Source organism: Nipponia nippon, unplaced genomic scaffold (genome assembly GCF_047370975.1).
Source record: "Nipponia nippon isolate SJK-2023a ecotype South Korea unplaced genomic scaffold, ASM4737097v1 scaffold_1, whole genome shotgun sequence".
NCBI classification, from domain to species: Eukaryota; Metazoa; Chordata; class Aves; order Pelecaniformes; family Threskiornithidae; genus Nipponia; species Nipponia nippon.
In genome coordinates this window covers 142,332,701-142,350,928 of record NW_028262290.1, presented here as the reverse complement: position 1 = coordinate 142,350,928, position 18,228 = coordinate 142,332,701, and the positions used below count along the sequence as shown (strand labels likewise).

The 18,228-nt window shown below is 38.3% G+C and overlaps 1 protein-coding gene across 6 annotated transcripts in view; it reads left to right on the top strand.

Moving 5' to 3' along the window:
* The window catches only part of CDK14 (cyclin dependent kinase 14), a 344,587-nt gene that overhangs the window by 165,434 nt on the left and 160,925 nt on the right, over window positions 1-18,228 (top strand). For all 6 annotated transcript variants that reach the window (XM_087775266.1, XM_087775259.1, XM_087775285.1 and 3 more), the window contains one exon: window positions 970-1,093. In XM_087775266.1, coding sequence (XP_087631392.1) covers window positions 970-1,093 — 124 coding nt within the window. The remainder of the gene's footprint in view (window positions 1-969; window positions 1,094-18,228) is intronic.

Here is an 18,228-nt window from a genome sequence, read left to right as displayed (position 1 = left end):
TAAAATATTTCAGGCAATAGGAGGGGTCTGTATATTAGGAGAGATTTTTCAAAACTGCCAAGAAAACTCCTGGGAAACGATCGCTCACCCTTTGTATTGACAAAATCCATGAGGGTAACACTTAGAGCCTTTCACAGCAGGTGCCAATAAGAATGCAGGAGAACGATGGGAGAGGAGATGAAAAGGAGAGGACAAAAGATCTCCATCATCCAGCTCTTTGTTCATAATTGTAAATTACAAAAATACGCAATATCAATGCTTAGCTCTAGGGAAAGCATTTGTAGAGTCCAGTGAAGGGTAAAAGAAACATGGGGGATGAGTTAGGCTCCTATCTAAATTTACCTTAAAGACTGTTACAAGTAGTTTTCAAAAGTCATCTTCAGGTTCAGTGAGAATTATTATTTCCTAAATGAAAAATATATAAGCAACTCTGATTAAAAAAAACTTTGAAGGAGAAAACCTGTCATACTTGCAGATTTCCTTGGGTACACCGGCATCATTGTTACATTATTAATTTCTTCTTTGTTTTAGCTCCAGTGTCCCATCCCCCAGCCTTACCTCCCCATCCCTATCCACCCTGTACTGTTGTTTCCTATAATTAGTGAAGATACACATCTGTCTTCAGGCTACCACCTAATCTCTAAGGCCATATGGGTAAATGGAGTATAATTATAATTTGGTAGAAATTGAGCCTTCTGCACATGGTTGTATTGCTCTTGTTCTTTTTAAAGCAGCAAACTGAATCTATGATATAGTAGGGCTTGGAGGCTGGGGTTAGTCCTTGCAAAGTACATATGTTTTAGATGGAAATTTCGTTGTGTTAAATTTGGGTGGGAGTTACGCCAGTTTGGGAGGAATTCTGACACAATGTTACCACAATATGCAAGCACCCTGCATATTGTGAAGAAATCACCTGTGGTTATATGCAAAATATTAACAGAGGTCATTTTTTGTCCCCCTCTTTTTCAGTTATTTTTATTTCAGTTGCTGCGAGGACTGTCTTACATCCACCAGCGTTACATTTTGCACAGGGACCTGAAACCACAGAATCTTCTGATCAGTGACACGGGGGAGTTAAAGCTGGCAGACTTTGGTAGGCAAGCAGTTAATTACAAGTCTCTTATAATGTTGTAGGAATGTCAGACAGATGGTTCTATTGATTTCTTTTCCCCCCACCCTATTCCTTAGACACACCTTCTTCATTGTAGATAATTGCACATTTTTCTCCTGAGCAAAGAAATTGATTATGGTCAACAAAATGCTTGATTAAAAGGGAGCGAGTGAAAAACAAATATATACTCCAGTTCTCACAAGGAAGATAATGCTGAAAGTATTTCAGTTTTATTTACCATGAGACCTCTGAATTAGAATTCAAAACCTTTAAAAAGAAAAGAAAAAAAATAGAGAGAGACCTGAGGAAATACAGACTATATGAAGAGCACAGTCACTTTATGGAAGCAGCTCTAGGGTTGTGGAGATCTGGATTAACTTTCATAAAATGGTCATTGAAAGAGACCGAAGGACACAAGAATATTCCTTCTAAAGAATAAAGGAAACTAGGATCACCTGGACTGCGTTCAGTATCCATTAGTCCATTATGGGGAAGCCTTATGTGGAGTATGAAGTCAGGGGAAATTGTCCGCTGAAATGTTAGCCTTTTTGCCTTTTAAAAATATTTTTCTTTTTTTTAATACTTTCTAGTGGCTACACCGGGGCAAGTACTCTTTCCTCTGAAAACCATTGTGAATGCAGATGTGGAAAATGGCAATATTTTTCTTTAGTGGTTTTTACAAAATGTTGTAGGAATTTCTTTCTTTCCTGTAGGTCAACTCTCAGCTACTGATTCCAGCAGGAGTTCTGAAGTAAGCTGAAAATGTGACCTATCGGCTTTCTTTAAAATGTCTTTTATTTTTATGACTGCTATCCACATCAGGCTTCACATTTCGTGCAGCAGCAGTAATGAGGGAGCCTTATGTGCTAATTGGTAATTTCACTGTTAATGTAGTCATGTTTTTTTGTCTTTTAATTAGCGTTACTGCAATTAACAGCTCAGTGTGTATTTGCTATGCTGGAGAAGGGAACAGGACTTCAGGTGGACACAGTCCACAAGAACTTGATTGGCCTTTGGATTCTAAGGCAATTAGAGAAATAGCATTAGAAACAATTATTATCTGGTTTTACATACCATTTTCTGTTGCTGTTTTTCAAAACTTGGAAGATGCCAGATGTGTTTTAAAGATATGCTTAAAAAAAGGCATTCCTGCATGTTGCATTTTACTATGAGATCTCATTTCTTAAATACATGAAACAAGTGAATCATTAAGTGTTTTTGTAGTGAAATATAAGTTAATCCTCTGTTGAAGGTGCTGTGCTGTTTGAGATGACTAGTTTTGTTGTATCATTTCTGTGTATAAAACACTATGAACTTACCTGACTTCCAAGTATCCCCATATTATAAGTCCTTCAAGAGCTTGTGATGATGGTGCTCTAGCTTTGGTGGATACTGAAAACTCTGTAGATGGTCTTACAAATATTTCATATGGTGTGGGGGTTTTGCAGGGGGACGGGGGTGTTGCTGAAGCTCTATGGCTTTTGTGGCTGGGGAGAGGGAGGCTGCAAACTTTTCAGCTGTGTTTTTAAGAAAACAAAAAAACCCCACCTTTCACCAGCACTGCTAAATGGCTTGCTGGAGGTATGAACCGATCCATGAAATGTCCAGCTCAGACGTATGTTGACCTCTCTCTGGTTGTATTGCCTGATGTTGCCATAGAGCAGAGGAAAGGGCAGGATGTTTATTTTCGCCCTGCTGTAGTAGGAAATGTAACCATCACTTCTGACAAAATTATTGCCTCATTGTGGCACTAGGCTAAATATCCCAGTGATGACATCAAAGGCAGGATTTTTCCAACTTTGTGTTGGCGGGAATTTAAGGTTGACTGTTTTGTATTATTTTTAAGAGCGAGACTAGAGATGTACAAATACAACCAAAAAGAAATACCCAGTAGTAGACATATGGATGTGTAATATTGTGGAGAGGAGTTTTTTCTCTTTTAAGTTTCTAACAGAAACATCTGCATAATCTACTCTTATACACTGAGAGAAGAGTATATATCTCCTTTTTTTTTTTTAAAGCTAGATTTTCTTTCATGGCTCATGACCTCGTAAAATTGAAAACCAGATGGGTTAAATTTCTCTTCTGAGAACCAAGATGAAAAATTAGAAGTGATGAGGTTAAAGTCTGAAGGGTCATGACCTCTTTCACTGGAGGCATGAGAAATGAGAGCACACCCGTGTGCTCTCTGTGTGCACCCCTGTGCATATTTACTTATTTAAACATTGTATTATTATAGCCCATCTTCCACCTTCCCAGTACAAAAGACTCTTCTTAAACAAGATGTAAAGTACAGTCCTGTTTCTCTTTATGTTTTTCTTCCATGAATGACTAATTCACAATAATGCGCTTGTAAAGGAAGTCGGTTTAGATTGCATATTTGATTAATTACATGAGGATCAGTATGGAAATTAGAGATGGGTGTTTTGCTTTCAAATGCACTCAAGGCAGGAGAGAATCTATCAAGAAATCAGTTTCTGTCAGAGACAGGATTGACTTTGCTAGCACAATAAATATAAAATGCTAGAGCAAAGGCCTTTTAGTCTCTAAGGACAAGACCTTCTGATTTTGGTTTCATAAGTTTACAAAAAATCAACAGCATGGCCAAAGTTTTTCATTTGGCGTCAGGCTTAATTTAATCTCCTCAGTATAAGATATCAAATACTTAAAAGCAGGCTGTAGTGGATCATAGTTCTTGAATAAACAAGGTAAAAGAAAGGCTATTCATGCCTGCCAGTGCATTGCACTGCGGCTGAAGTGGAATCTTTGAATAACCGTGGGCATGTGTTTTTCTACAGCAGGGCTCCCAGACACAGATACTCCGCTGTGTGGGAGTGTCTTTTGTTCAGATGAACAGTGGTTTGCTTTTCTGTTCATTGTGCTATAGCTGCTAGGAAATGAACATTTTTGAGAAGACTCAGCAGTTAAATGAAAAGGGAGAACAGAACACAGAGGCTTTATCAAATTAAAAATGGATGAGCTATAAAAATGGCTTTCTTGAGAAGATATAATAGGGGAGACTACACCTTGAAGAATTGTTGCTATGAAAAAATAGTCCTTGAACTTAATTCCTGAGTTCTTTTTTTCAATCTAATTAAAATTCCAGAGGAAATTAAAGTATATTAGGAATTCTCCTTATGAAATCAAGTGCAAAAATTATTTTTGATCCTGTGGTGTGAATTTGACTGTCTACGGGTTTGTTTATTTTCCCACACACATATGTCTGTCTTGAGTAGAAATAAAGTATTATAAACCTTTAGTGAGTAACACATAAGCAATTACAGACTTAAATGAATAGAACCTTGTGCTTAATGCTAGTTACCACACAGTCTGGGCTCCATAACTGTTCCTTAGCCTTTGGTTAGTAATTTCTTCACTTTAACTTTTTTTTGCACTGTATACAGATTAATTTATTTGGATGTATATTGACTTAAAAAAAGGAAATCTTTGAGCCTTTGTTTAGGAAGGTCATTACACAGTTTTAAAAGCAAGGTATGTTTCTAGAATAAATGCATTTTTCTTAACTATAAACAGTGTCAAATGGCTGTATGGCAGTGGATAGAAGCATGAACTCAAAGATCAAACAGTAAGAATATCTCTTTTCCCAGAGTCAGTTGTGATCAGCTGATTAGTAATCTAAGCAAAATAGTTATCTAAGCAAATATGTGATTTGTATTCATCTTGAACATATTATAACCAGTGCCATATGTCATTTCAGTGATCCCTTGTTTTCAAAATGTCACTTTGAACCTCTAAGAAATACGTACCACAGACTGTAGGAGCAAATATAGATGAAAACACCAGAGGAACAGACAAGCTCTGCCAGGCATATTATCTTTGACGCTGCATGAGCGTGCTTCTGAGTGACGCACGGGCAGAAGGCTCTGAGGTGTTGGAAAGGCTTAGATGGTAGCAACAGAAGCTCTGTGAGTAGATTAAGGCATCTGGGAGGAAAATGTGTTGAGGTGAAGGAGGAGGTGTTGAGGAGGCAAAGGTAAGATGCTGGAAGAGCATGAGGGAGAGAAGCAACAGGTTGTTGTGGAAAATGTAGGCCCAGTGCTAAGTGGGGCAGGTGATTTAGTCACAGCAGACTCTGATAAGGCTGAGGTGCTCCATAACTTCCTTGTCTTGGTCTTCATCAGTAAGATCTCAGAGGCCTTTGTTCTCAGACATGGGGTTCAGGGAGGAAAGGGGTGAGTAGAAGAGAATTGAGTTAGGGATCTTCTGAGAAATCTTGACCCATGCAAATTCATGGGTCCAGGCAGGAGGCCTGCTGAGGGTACTGGGAAAGCCGATGTCATTGTCAGGCTGCTCACTATCATCTTTGAAAGACTGTGTAGATTGGGGGAGGTGCCCAATAACTGGAGAAAGTTTACTGTTGTACCCATTTTCAAGAAGGGCAAGAAGGAAGGTCTGGGGTACTGCAGGTTGGTCAACCACCATCCCTGGAAAAATGATGGTGCAAGCCTGTTGGAGGTAATTTCTGTACATGTGAAGAAAGTGTTTGCCAGTTTTAATCAAGGTAAATCATGTTTGATCCATGGGATTTCTTTCTGTAATGAAATCACTAGCTCTGCAGTCTCCCAGTACCTAAGTGACGGTTACCAAGAGGGTGGTGGTGCATAGCAGGAATGTGCTCTTTACTGAGGTGCACAGTGGGAGAATGAGGAATAATGGCCATAAGTTGAAACAGAACTGGGTATAAGGATGGAAATGTTCACTGTGAGAGTACTTCAGCGTTCGAGCAGCCCAGAGAGGTGGTGAAATCTCCATTTGCTTCACTGACTGGACAAAGCCTTGAGCAATCTGGCAGATTGGACTAGGCAAATTCTCCTTCTTGTGTGGTTCTGTGACTCAGTATATACCATACTTTTTTTTCTTTTGGTCTGGTTTTTAGTGATTGGGTATTGGCATTTAGCTATTGTGTATGCTGATATAAACCAAGATTGTCTAATCAGTTATGTTTGCATCCAGATTATCATACTTAATAAACTCCAGCACAAAGTCCCTAAATAGCTGATAACAATCAAGTAGGAGGTGGGTCCCAACTTCCATGTGGGACTTTCCAGGAAGGATTTACTCTTTTTCTGCCTTTTTTCTTATTCTCTGTCCCAAAACATCCACTAACAGCCTAATATTCTGACTCTTCCAGGGACAATATGGACCTTTAATCTGACCATAGTACGGTCACTCTTACATATCTTTCAGTTAGAATAATTTTGTGCTTTCTGGGTTGAAAAATTTGTAGTTGTTTTTAGAAATTTTCAGATAAAACATTTACATAGCTTTTGAGGGTGGGCACATTGACATCACCTTTCAATGCATTGAGAAAATCCTCAGGGCCTGGGTGTAGAGAACAAAACATTTAAACTTGACTAGCATGTGAGGCAGTGGTAGCACTTCTGAGGCTGTGAGAGAAACTGGACATATTACCAGTAGGGCCCTTCTCCTGTTTTATCTGGGAGCTGATCAACCTGCTGCTGGGGATTGTTTCAGGGGACTGCTTGTCTGTGAAACTTCCCTTCAGCCCCCTTTCCCATTTGTCTTTTCTGCTAGGCCTGCAGTAGAAGTGAACTGCGCAAAGTGGGTGGATGAGAAGTTTGAAGACCTGTTTGGTCTCTATTTTGAATTGTGCAGTTATTGTAAGTGCAAGAACCCCCGGTGTAGTCACATCTTTTAGTTGGGATGCCATTCTTTTTAGTATGTACACTGACCTTCTCACTATGCCATGGCTCCAAGACACAGTGTATGACTATGACTGTGCAGGTACCTGAGAGGCAGAAGTGAAAAATATGATTTCAAAGTATGAAACATGTCTGGAAGGTATTGTTAGCTTGGCTATAATTTGCAAGGATAGGAAAACTTGCTGATTGATATTATTATTATTATTATTATTATTATTATTATTATTATTATTATTATTATTATTATTATTATTATTGATATATATTAAGACTTGAATAGACGTTTCCCCTTCCCTCCTGTTCTCTGCCCTGATTTTTGTTAGTTTTTGTCCTTTAAAAAAATCTTCAAACTGTGGTAACACCACAACAAATTCTAGTGTTGCAAGGTGAATGAAAAAAGGCATCAGGAACTTAGTGCTTTAAGTGCTTGTTCCTGCAGTCAGAAAGTTGCTTTTTCTCATCTGTGGGAGTGGGCTTTGGAGAGAAAAACAGCATGAGAATCTTCATGGAAATGTCTTTGCTTTAGTCTCCCAAATAACACTGATCCTGAAGCTTTTCCTGTCAGCTTTTTGTTGTCTTTGGGTATCTCCTTGGATGAGTAAGGAGCTGCAGGAGGTCTGCATTGTGGTGGAAGTCCTGCCTTAAGCTTTCAGAGTTTTGTTAATATAAAGCCCTGTGATGTAGTAAAAGAAAGAATCAAGTAAGTGTGATTGAACCATGCATCCTTCTAGATACATGGGCTGATTAATAATAGATCAAGCAAAGAGGCTTGAGGTTTGTAATAAAGAGAATTATACTCAATGGAGTTGCAGTTTAAAACTGCAACTGAGTACTAAAGAGGATGTTTCCACGAATTTCCATATAGATTTTTCTGTGGGGAGCATGTCAGGGATACGTTATGAGGGACAAAACTATTGCTGTATAGTTTGCTGTTAAAATGATTAAAACTATGTTGACAACTTGAAAAAAAATTAGTTCTTTTTTCACAGTAAGAATCCCGTAAGGATTTTCTTTATAATGTACCATATAAGATTCATATAAAAGGTTGGATAGCACAAAAGATTGCTTGCATGGATAACTTCTATGTTTTTCTGTGTAAATGCTCCACAGAGTATAAATTCTTGAAGATGCTGGTATAAGGAGTTGTCACGGTGCCTGAAGAGCTGGTACTTCATATTGTTGGTGATGCTTGATGACATTGTTTCCAAAACTCCTCTGGGAGCATCTCTAGTCATGTAGGCTGGTTACCTCTGATCTTCCTGGCTTCAAGCGAGCTTGAGGAGCAGTGGGCTGTGGTGCTGCAGCCACCAGGCATTTGGGATGAGCTGTAGGAGCAGCCTGGGTCACTTCTGAGGCAGCAGGCCTTGTCGAGGCTGTAGAAATGGTGAAAGCTGTCTAGATTTTTGTTATCAGAGGCTGCTATGGATAAAGGGAACCAGCTTACCCCAAATGTATGTTCACAGACCCCTCTAACACCCTGTCTGAATTGAACAGAGAAAGAAAAAGGCATTTCTTTCCCATATTACTGTGGGGGGTTGCTGTTGCCCCGGATGCAGCCTGTTCCCTCTGATAACAGCCTTTGAAATCTGAAGAATTTGTTCTTTTACCCCCCAGGAAGGTCAGTAATGGGTTTCTTTGAGGGCTCTATTTGTATTGAATATCAAGAAATGGAGATTACTTCAGTGACAATGTTGTGAGTAAGTTAAAAAAAAAGGAAGTGGGAACCTGGAAAGCGAAACCTGAACTGCTCAAACCTGAGTTAGCTTGCACGTCTTTATAAAAGACACTTATTTCTGTAATGAACTGTAAATACAGTGTTTTCTCTTGATAGCAGAAGCTGATAATGCTGTTCACGGTGGCAGCTGGGCTGGAGGCCTGGAGCAGCAGAACAGACTGTGTGAATTTGTCCTGGCATAACCTCAAATGCACACTACCGAATTGGTGAAGAAAGCCCTTGCCATCCCTGTTGCTTTCTAGATCCAGGGAAAGGAAGGTCAAAGCTCAGGAGCAGAACTGATAGGTAGCTAGGGGACCTTCAAATCTTTTCTCTTGGAGGAAGGATTAAAGTTGTAGGCTGCGAACGCTGTGGGTACTGTGGATCCAGAGACCCATGGCAGGCTGATGTTTGTTATTTGCTATCCCAGGATGGCAGGCTTTCCCTCCACCTCCAGATGTTCCTTCTCAGGTTCTGACAGTATAACTGGCTGCTGTCAGGGAGTAGCCAAAGCTGCCTTCTTCCCATCCCCTCCCAGGAGCAAGGGCTTCACATGCTCTGCTTGTGACCTTCTGTCATCTTGCCCAGGAGAGATCTGTGGTAGAGAGGGAGAGATGTGTAGGTGGCAGGAAATCTCAAGCGACAGCAGTGCAAAGGGGTAGATTTGGTTTCTGGCATTTGGGCTGAAGAGTTCCTCTGTGCATTGTTTTAGCGGTAAAGATGTAGGAGACTGTGTGGTCTAGTGCTGTTGCAGGTGCTTCTTGCTTCTCATATCTATTTGGTTTGTCGTCCCCATTGTGGACTTCAGTTTAATTTGCTTCATAGATCTGACGATTTTATTGAGGTATCAGGTAAATCTAAATAAAAAATGGCCATCGTGAGAGTCAATGCAAGAAAAATACCTTATGCACAGAAATTGGGTTTGATATCCTATGGGGAAAGAATAGATTTGACACAGGTTTACTACCTGGAGACAGCACTTCACAAAAAACTGTGACATTCACTTTTGTTCAACTAAGACTTTAAATTCTCTCTACTAATAGTAAATACAAAGTAGAGCCACACACTGAATTTTTGGCTGTGTCAGTCTTCAATGAATGCTTTCTAAGAGTTGAAATTAAAATTCTTTAAATATACCAGCCTTTTCAGCTATTACTAAAGTAGATGCTGTAACTTAAGCCCTTCCCACTGAGAAGCACTGTGTAGGATTATTGGCTGATAAGGAAATTTTTTTTTACTTTTTTTTTTTTAAACCATTAAGGAGCTGGAGATTGGTGTGACTCACTAGATGGGTCTCCTGTTAAAAACATCTTAGATTACTTAGGGTTCAATCCAGTTTCCCATTGTTACAAGTTAGGGTTATATTGAGCCTTTAAATAGGAAGAAAGCATCTTAATTATCCATTAAGGGCAATAAAGGAAGTTGGTTATTACACTGTTAAAAAAACTGTGATGAAAAATCTGTTTCAGTGTTTTGTACTTAAGAACAACATGGGATTTAGATGTCATCTGTAGTGCAGCTAGCTCAATGCTGACTGTGATCTTGCATTGTTACCACAATCATGATTTTTTTCAGTGTCTTGTATTCCCCACCTAAGTGTCAACCAGGCTGTTATGTGATAATTGCACAAAAACCATGGAGAACTGTGATCTGCTGTCTGTACAAGAGAGATCCATCCATTCAAATGAATCTGTAAATGTATTTAAAATCTGGACAGTAATGACAAGGGTTTTTTTAATTGGAAAAAAGCATTATTTAGTCACGTGACAATATTCTCCTATCAGTTTTGCATGAGAACATTTTCTCTTTCTGCACATCTTGCTGCTTAGTCTTTTGACTACTGTGGCTACAAGCCCCTGTATTTAAAATATTGAACTTTCTTTAAAACTTTATTGTTGTGAAGCTTCTTTGCTTGTTTCTGATATGGTAGTTACAGGGGAAAATGATGATTATGGTCATGGTGAAGTTGTCGAATATAGACATCCTGGCTGATCTTCATCTTTGCTTTTTTTGGTCTGATTGTGGTTTTGTTTAATGTTTCATTATTTAAGAGAACATACTGTATTATATAGTGAGAAAATTATGCCAAATTTTAAAATAGTTTTAATTTCATTAATGTGTTAATAGTAATGCAGATTTATTTTACACAGGAAATAATCAGCTATGTGGAAATTAAACGATAACTGGAAAATGGTGTGGATTAAAGAAGAAAGAATTCATCATAAGTCAGAACAAAAATATTGATATGCAAAGAAAAAGATTAACGTAAACAGAGACTGGCAGTTCATTAAGAGAAATGTGCCATTTAACGTGATATGAAATAATTCCATAATTGAGATAACATTTTAAAGACATGATGGCTTCGTAATTTCTAACATTGTTTTACCCCAGACAGTTTAAAACTTTACCTTACTGCAATACAGTGACTTTTTGTCTAGGTATTTTTGAATAATTTATGCAGGGTTTTTTCATTCCTTCTGAAGGACACAGTGCTGGATATATTAATGTATTCATAGATGCACAATTCATACTGATGTAAATGAAAATCGTGCTTGCAGGTCTACCTGCACTAAGATGAGAATTTCCCCTGTAGCAATTGGCCTTCATGATAGCCAGAAGAGGTCAGGCAGTGCTTGTCTTAGTAATACTTAACATTTCTCCAGTGATTTACATTTCCAAAGAGCTGTACAAATGTTAACTCCACATAGCCACCCTTATATATGTTACAAATAATCAAACTATAAAACCGAGAGGTCAAGCAAAATGTTGAAAGACACAAAGGTACCAATATTAACAGTGGGAGACCAGGAATCAGCAGCTTTTTATCTGGGTGATGTGGGAACATTAACAACTGCTTTGCATGGGGAGGAAATGCTGCCACGTGACTTTGGTGATACATGGTAGGGAGAATGGCTGGTTAGATCTTCACCTTGGTAAAGGTGCCCAAGCTCTCCTCCAAGGTCAGTTCAGCTTTTCCCACCTTTGGCTTTTATGGCTTATAATATGTCAGATATTATAGCAAATTTTTTCTGTGGTCATTGGAAATACGGGAGAAGGACACTTTCGGATATCATCTCTCTTATTCCCACCCACAGCCATGAACATATTCATGTCCTTCTTATTGCAGCAATTTTAAAGTCACTCAGACGTCAGATTTTTTAGTTATATTTGCTCTTGTGGCTATATTTGCTTTTAAGGATATTTCATTACAATGGTCTTTAAGTTAGCTATTAACTTCAATGGGTTGATTTGATTGTAAAAGCACGTACGGAGCATGAGGCACTAAAAGGGAGAAACTTTTTATGTCGATACTGTCATCACTGATGTTAAGTTACAGACTTTACAAGTAGGCTGGAAATTTGATTCAGCTTTGAACTGTCTGTAGACCTTAGGAAACAACTAAATAAATGGGGAAAAAAAAAAAAAAAGAGTAAGAAAAAAAAGCAGTGGCTCACTGAAATGTACTTTATAAACACAAATGCCTAATGTTAGCTTCTTGAAACTGTGGCAGTTCTTTGCCCATTCTATCTTATAGTGCTCAGGATTACCACCAGCTTTGCTACACAGGTTGCAAGATGCAATGCTAAATGAGATGTGCTCACCTCTACTTACAATTTGCTCATACGTGCAAGCTTGAAATAGTAAATGGCTTAAATAAAACATGAAATATTCCAAAGGTACTAATAATATGACAGTAGTAATTTGTCTGTGGTCAAAATACTGTCAGTGATCCTTTGCTTGCAATCGACAAGTAGTTTTTGTCAAGCATTGCATGGAGAAGTACATCCATAGTCCTTAAGTTAAATGAAGGAATAGATAAAAGAATGGCTTGGTTTCAGTACCAACAAATTTTCACTTGTTCTATTCAGTTACGATACAGAGCTCTGCAATTCTACTGACTTAGTAGGCTTACATGTGTACGTAATAGTCTAGATGTGGTTGTATAGCTCCAATTTTGCTGTCCTGACAGCGGCATTTCAGTGTTTCAGTATCACCGTAGAGAAAGATGCCACACGAGGAACATTTGCTTTTTAACTACATATTTCCAGAATCATACTGTTAAGGCACAGCCTTAATGCTCTTCTAATGCAACTTTTTTAAAAATGAAATTGTCTGTTTTCATTTCTTCTTTTTCCGTGACAAAATTGCATTAAGAACTGATTAGGTCGCTCCGCAGGAATACAGATGCCTGATTACTGATGCAAAGTCAAATAACCATTTAGACCTAAGCATATTGGAATGTCTCTCACATAAAACTTTTCTTCTAAGATTTGTGATTCAGCTAATTTAAGATGACATATACATTAAATGAGTTTTGAGGAGCGATTCGATTGAACAGGAGAATCTGAGACTCCAGAGATTCCTGTTGTAAGATGTTGCTTTATAATATTGCTTTACAGAAGCAACAGTACTTACACAAGTTTTCTTAATGGTTTCACACTTGAAAGCAAAGTGAGAATAATTTTAAAATTTAGTGAAATCTTTTAAGTCTTCTATAGTTCTTTTGTTCTTTGATGTATTTCAAAAAGCTTTGAAATAACAGAGAGAATTTTTTTAAAATTTTTGTTAGTTTTGCACCAATGTCTGTACTGTACTGTACTGATGTTTTCAGATCATTTTTCTCTGACATAAGCCAGAGCAGGCAGATGTGGTTTTAGATGCTGTGGGTGTTATCTAGTACGTGAACGTATGCACTAATGTGATAGCATATGCAAAACATACTGGAGTTCTTCAGCAGAACAGCCAAGACAGTGTTTTACCTACTAAGGAAATACATAAGCTGCAGAGTATAAGATATTGTAGCAATGACAAAAATCAGCTGAGTATTTGTCCTATCTATAAATAGTCTGGCTCAGGTACTGGAAGCAGCCTGGACTAAACTCCATGATCACTAGAGAACCGTTTGTGCCAGGCAGGGCAGCCATGGTTCAAAAGACGAGGCTGGATGATAGGACAAACGCAGCGTCCTGCAGCGTAGAAATGTATGCTCAGGTGACACCTTAGCTTGAAAAGCAGGCACATCAAACTTAATTGCATTGGCTGTGCAGTACAGGGGCCAGGAGTCGGTGCCTGGTAGTTGCAGAATTGTGCTGTTTATACATGAGTCAGACCTTGTACTGTAAGAATTGATGGTTTCAATACCAATGTGGTGACAGTTTTTCAAATTCGCAAATTCCACTCCTGCAGGGTAATGTCAAATGGCAGTGTTGCTTGATTTATAAATAAAATAGATCTGCTTTTCAAGACTACTGGTTTTCAAAAGTACTGTATATCTTAATGTTCAAATACTTGCTTCTCCATGTAGCTTTGTTCTTATTAAATGAACTGGTCCTAGACCAGTGCCTGGGATCTGATCGTTTGTAAATAAATTTGCAGGTACTTGATTAGGCTTTTAGTAGCTGACCATGACTTGAGGTATTCTCTTCATCAAAATTCTCCAGATATTTTACCTCTACATGGGAAATGATGGATCAGCAAAATTGTAGTATCCCACTGGAATTAATCACTGCATAGAGTAACATCCCAGTGGTCATGTGACTATCATTGCCTCTCATCAGTGTTTCAGGGCTCCACAGATTAACTGCGCTGAGTTGTGGACCCCATTAATAGATGGAGAGAGTGGTATGTGTTCGCTGTGGCAGCATTTTGTCACTGCCAGTGTTGTGTGGTGAGTTAAGAAACAAAATTGCTTGAGTGTAAACAACTGGGATTAGGTGTTTGAATATAAAAGTCTTGGTGAAACTTAGCATTTGTGTTTCTGTTTGAATGCTGTGAATCACTATAGTAGCACCAAATCGTGCTTATTTAACAGTTCTTCAGCTGTCAGATTTAATACAACATTAAACTAGAAGGATTTAAATGGTACTGCTGCCCTGTATACGATGGGCTTGAATCTGGTATGTGTTCAGTCCTCTTAGCACCCAAATGAAGAGGGAGGCCATTTGTTTACATGATGATTTTCTAAAAAAGATAAATCTTGCAGAGCACAGAGCAAGCGTATTTATTTCTTTACCAGTATGTTGTATTTAGCCTGTCTCATGCAATATGTCAAGTACTTACTGCACTTTTTATCAAGTGATAAGTTATCAAGGTACCAGTTGATAAGGGTTGGTTCATTTTTACTTGAACCCCAGATGGAGTAATCCAAAAATGACTCTTGCAGTTCTGCTTTTAGTTGTATAGATAGGGATCACGGTAAATTGTTAACTTCATACACAATAGCCTGCAGTAAGTTGTTAACTTCTGTGGTTAGTGCTTGATGGACTATTATACTTCACCAAATTGGACATCCGTAGCTCCCAGTTTGTCTCCGTAGAACACTTTTCCCCTGGATCACTTTATTTTTTTCTTTCCTGAATTCCTTTGATTTGTTAGGGGGAAATCCCAATGACAGTGAAACATTTACACCTCAAAACTGTAGGAAAGTGGTCTGTTACCTTTCTTGTCTTCAGCAAGTTCATTGCTCATGTCTTAAAAGTCCACATATAATTTTTTTATTATTATTATTCTCCTTTAAACTTAAATCATTGTCCAGTGTTGGGCTCATCCATTTATAGCTGCTTCCCAGTTTTCTCTCTTTTCTCAGGGAATATTAAAATATCCAGAGAGGCATTACCTCTCATTTTCAGTGAAGAATTATTTTCTGCCTGTTTGTCCTTTCTATAACTTCCTGCACTCTGCAGATCTTCCCAATTTAAAACCATCTGTTCAGCCATTGTTAACTCTTTGCTTCAAGCCTAATAACTTCACTGTGGAATGAGTAATTCCGACATTTTCACTTACAGCCTTATTAGAAAAGTGGTGTGCATGCTGGGATGCTGTTAGGAGTAGAGGGCATCATCTTCATATAGATTTTTTGTGAGACAACAAACTGAGGATCATTAAGTAAAAATCCAGAATCTGGAAAACAAGATTTAACTCAGTTAACTGTTAAGGTATTGTGGGCGCGTATACCATATCCATAATGAATCCAGGTCTTTTCAGTAATGCAGAAGTTATCTGTGATGTGAAATTGCTTGCTGTCCTTGAGTTCTGTTAGCTTTCACATCTGTGTGAATGTTTACAGTGTTGGTGCAGATTCTTTTTTTTTTTTCCTGCCCACACTGTTATTTTCCTGCTTCCAGACTAGCAGAGGCAGTTTAAACATATTCATGCTGACCCAGAAGGCCATGGGAATAGATATATTTTCCTGGTGTTGAAAATGGAACATATATTTCTTTTGTGCTTCCATACCACTTTTTGATTGGAACTGAATCTTTAGTTTGTTTTTCTGCTAATAGACAATAAATGAATTTGTCAGTCATGGTACACGTTCGGCATCAGTGGGCTTTTTCAAAATGTGTCAGAAATTTTTTATGAGGATTTTAAAGCAGGGAAATAAACAGCTTTATAGCTAGGATGGCTTTCAGTCAAATTAATCAAAGGGATGTTTTAATATACAACCAACAGCTGAGCTCTTTCTTGTATCCCACTTTTCCACTGCCTATGATCCTATGGGTTGCGCGGGAGGCAGAGGAAAGAGGTGATGATGGAAGAGATGATGCTGGAGTTGTTGAAAAAAGAAAAACACTTTTCACGAGAGCTAGAGTCTTTCTTTCTGGTAGCAGAAAAAGTATTTCTGTAACTTGTGTTTGTCAAATTGACAGTTGAGTCCCATTCATAGACCAGAATAGTTATCATCTGCATTACTGTAAGTGATTGTCTGAAGACGTGCATGAGATAAGATTTGCAGGGAAAAATAATCTTTTATTAGAACAGCTCATACAGCTGGAAAAACAAGACAGACTGAGAAGCACACATGCCTTTTGCCTTTGCCACTCCAGTTTGGAAGACCAGTCATTGCTCAAGTGCATTTTGGGAATACTGATTTGGGAACCTAATTAGGCTCTCCCTGATAGTGCGTAACTTTTATAAATGAACAGCACTACCATAATCTAGTGGCTATATTAGGACTCAGACGTAGGATATTGTAGGTAATTTATCTTATTTGAAAGGAATTTAATTCGGATGCTCTGGTAAACCTGCAAGTTAGAGACAGATGCGTTCAGGTAAACAGGAGAGGGACCTAAAGGCTGCAGGACGTTTTTGATTGCTGAGAACTGACTTCTGGGTTAGAGAGCTGACTGCTTCATTGAAGCAGTGTCAGTGTTTCCACCCATTTTACTTCTGTTTTATTATCTCTCAGGTATTCACTGAATAAATATGCTTCTGTTGGAAAACAAGTTGCTGAGTAAATATGTTAAGTGGACAGTTCATGATCTACAAAAGAATACATTAACAGTATTTTAGTATTGTTACTGAATCATAGTTATAGTTTTATAAGCCGTTACCTCAAACTTTAGGTAATTGTTAAAATAAACAAAACAGGAGGCTAAAAAAGGAAGCACGAAAAGTATCTGAATCAAGGAAAAATGGCAACAAAAAACGTTTGTTTTTTGGTTTTTTTTTGCAGTATGCCTTGCTAGAGCCCTTTTTGAAATATCTAGATCAAAATAGTAAACAGCTCAACACATTTAAGGTATAATGAAAAGGGAAACCATGCACATGGTTGGCAAGCCCTTGTTTTTGCAGACGTGACTGGTTTCCTCATTTGCAGAATCATATTCGCTGTGAACAAAGGCTTCCTGATTGTCGTATGAACTTGACTAGAAAGCTATCCTGCAGCTAAAGATATCAAATATCAATATTTGTGCTGGTGCAGGCAAAGGTGTGTGTGTTGAATAAGTCTTGTGTCTGGATACAGCTACAGCCTCTTGTAAAAGCCAAATACAATTTAAAAATTACAGTGATAAATCAGTGCAATGTGTTTTGTCGATAACTGATGCTAGGTAAAATCAGATACAACCTCTGAGTCTAAGATAAAAGATAAAGCCAGGTGAAGGAAAGAAAATTGTATTTACCAAGGAAGGAAATTTCTTACTTTTTTTTTTTTTTAAATTCAGAGTAGGAGGCAGCAGGAGGTTTTGTGTGTTAAAGATGTATACGTACAGAGGCATAGATCATTTACTCTGTATTTTAAATACAGGGCATTGCAGGGTATCCTGAGCTGTCGTTTAATGAATGAGTTAAAAGAAAGTTGTGGTTTGTGACAAGCGCAGGTAGATGCTGTTATGCAAGTCTTGCAGTATGTAATGCATCAGAACGGTTTCTTCTTTCAGTTTGGATAAATAATGGCCATAGAAGTAAGTGCCTGGAGAACATTAAACAGTGTCTGTTCTTCCCATAATTACACACAAGTTCCCCAGTGGGTCTGACGTGACCTGACTTTTAATAACTGGTCCTTATGCTTGGCTTCCTTCTCTCAAAATAAGGCTGCAACAGCAGGACACGTGTTGACCTTTTATCTTTTGGAAGACACAGGAAGCGGAGGGGTGTTCACTGCTTGTCAGGAGGTTCCTCCCTTTGCCTTCCCAGGCAGAAAAGTGCTCAAGCAGCAATATGTAAATATTGGATACTCACCTGGTGATCTCTCCATTTACCTCACTGGCCATTAAGGTCTGAAGTTTTGATGATCCTCTGTAAGCTCTGTCTTTTTAAAACGAGATTGTCACTCTTCCTGTAGTGTAACCATGGAAACAGACAGGGAACCCTTAAAGAAAGTGATCGAACATGCTGTGCTAATTAATCCTACCCTTCAGTTTTCTTTCAGTTGAAGGATGTGGTTAAATAAATTTTGCATGAGTAAGCATATTTGGATGTGCAAAAGGGTATAAAATATG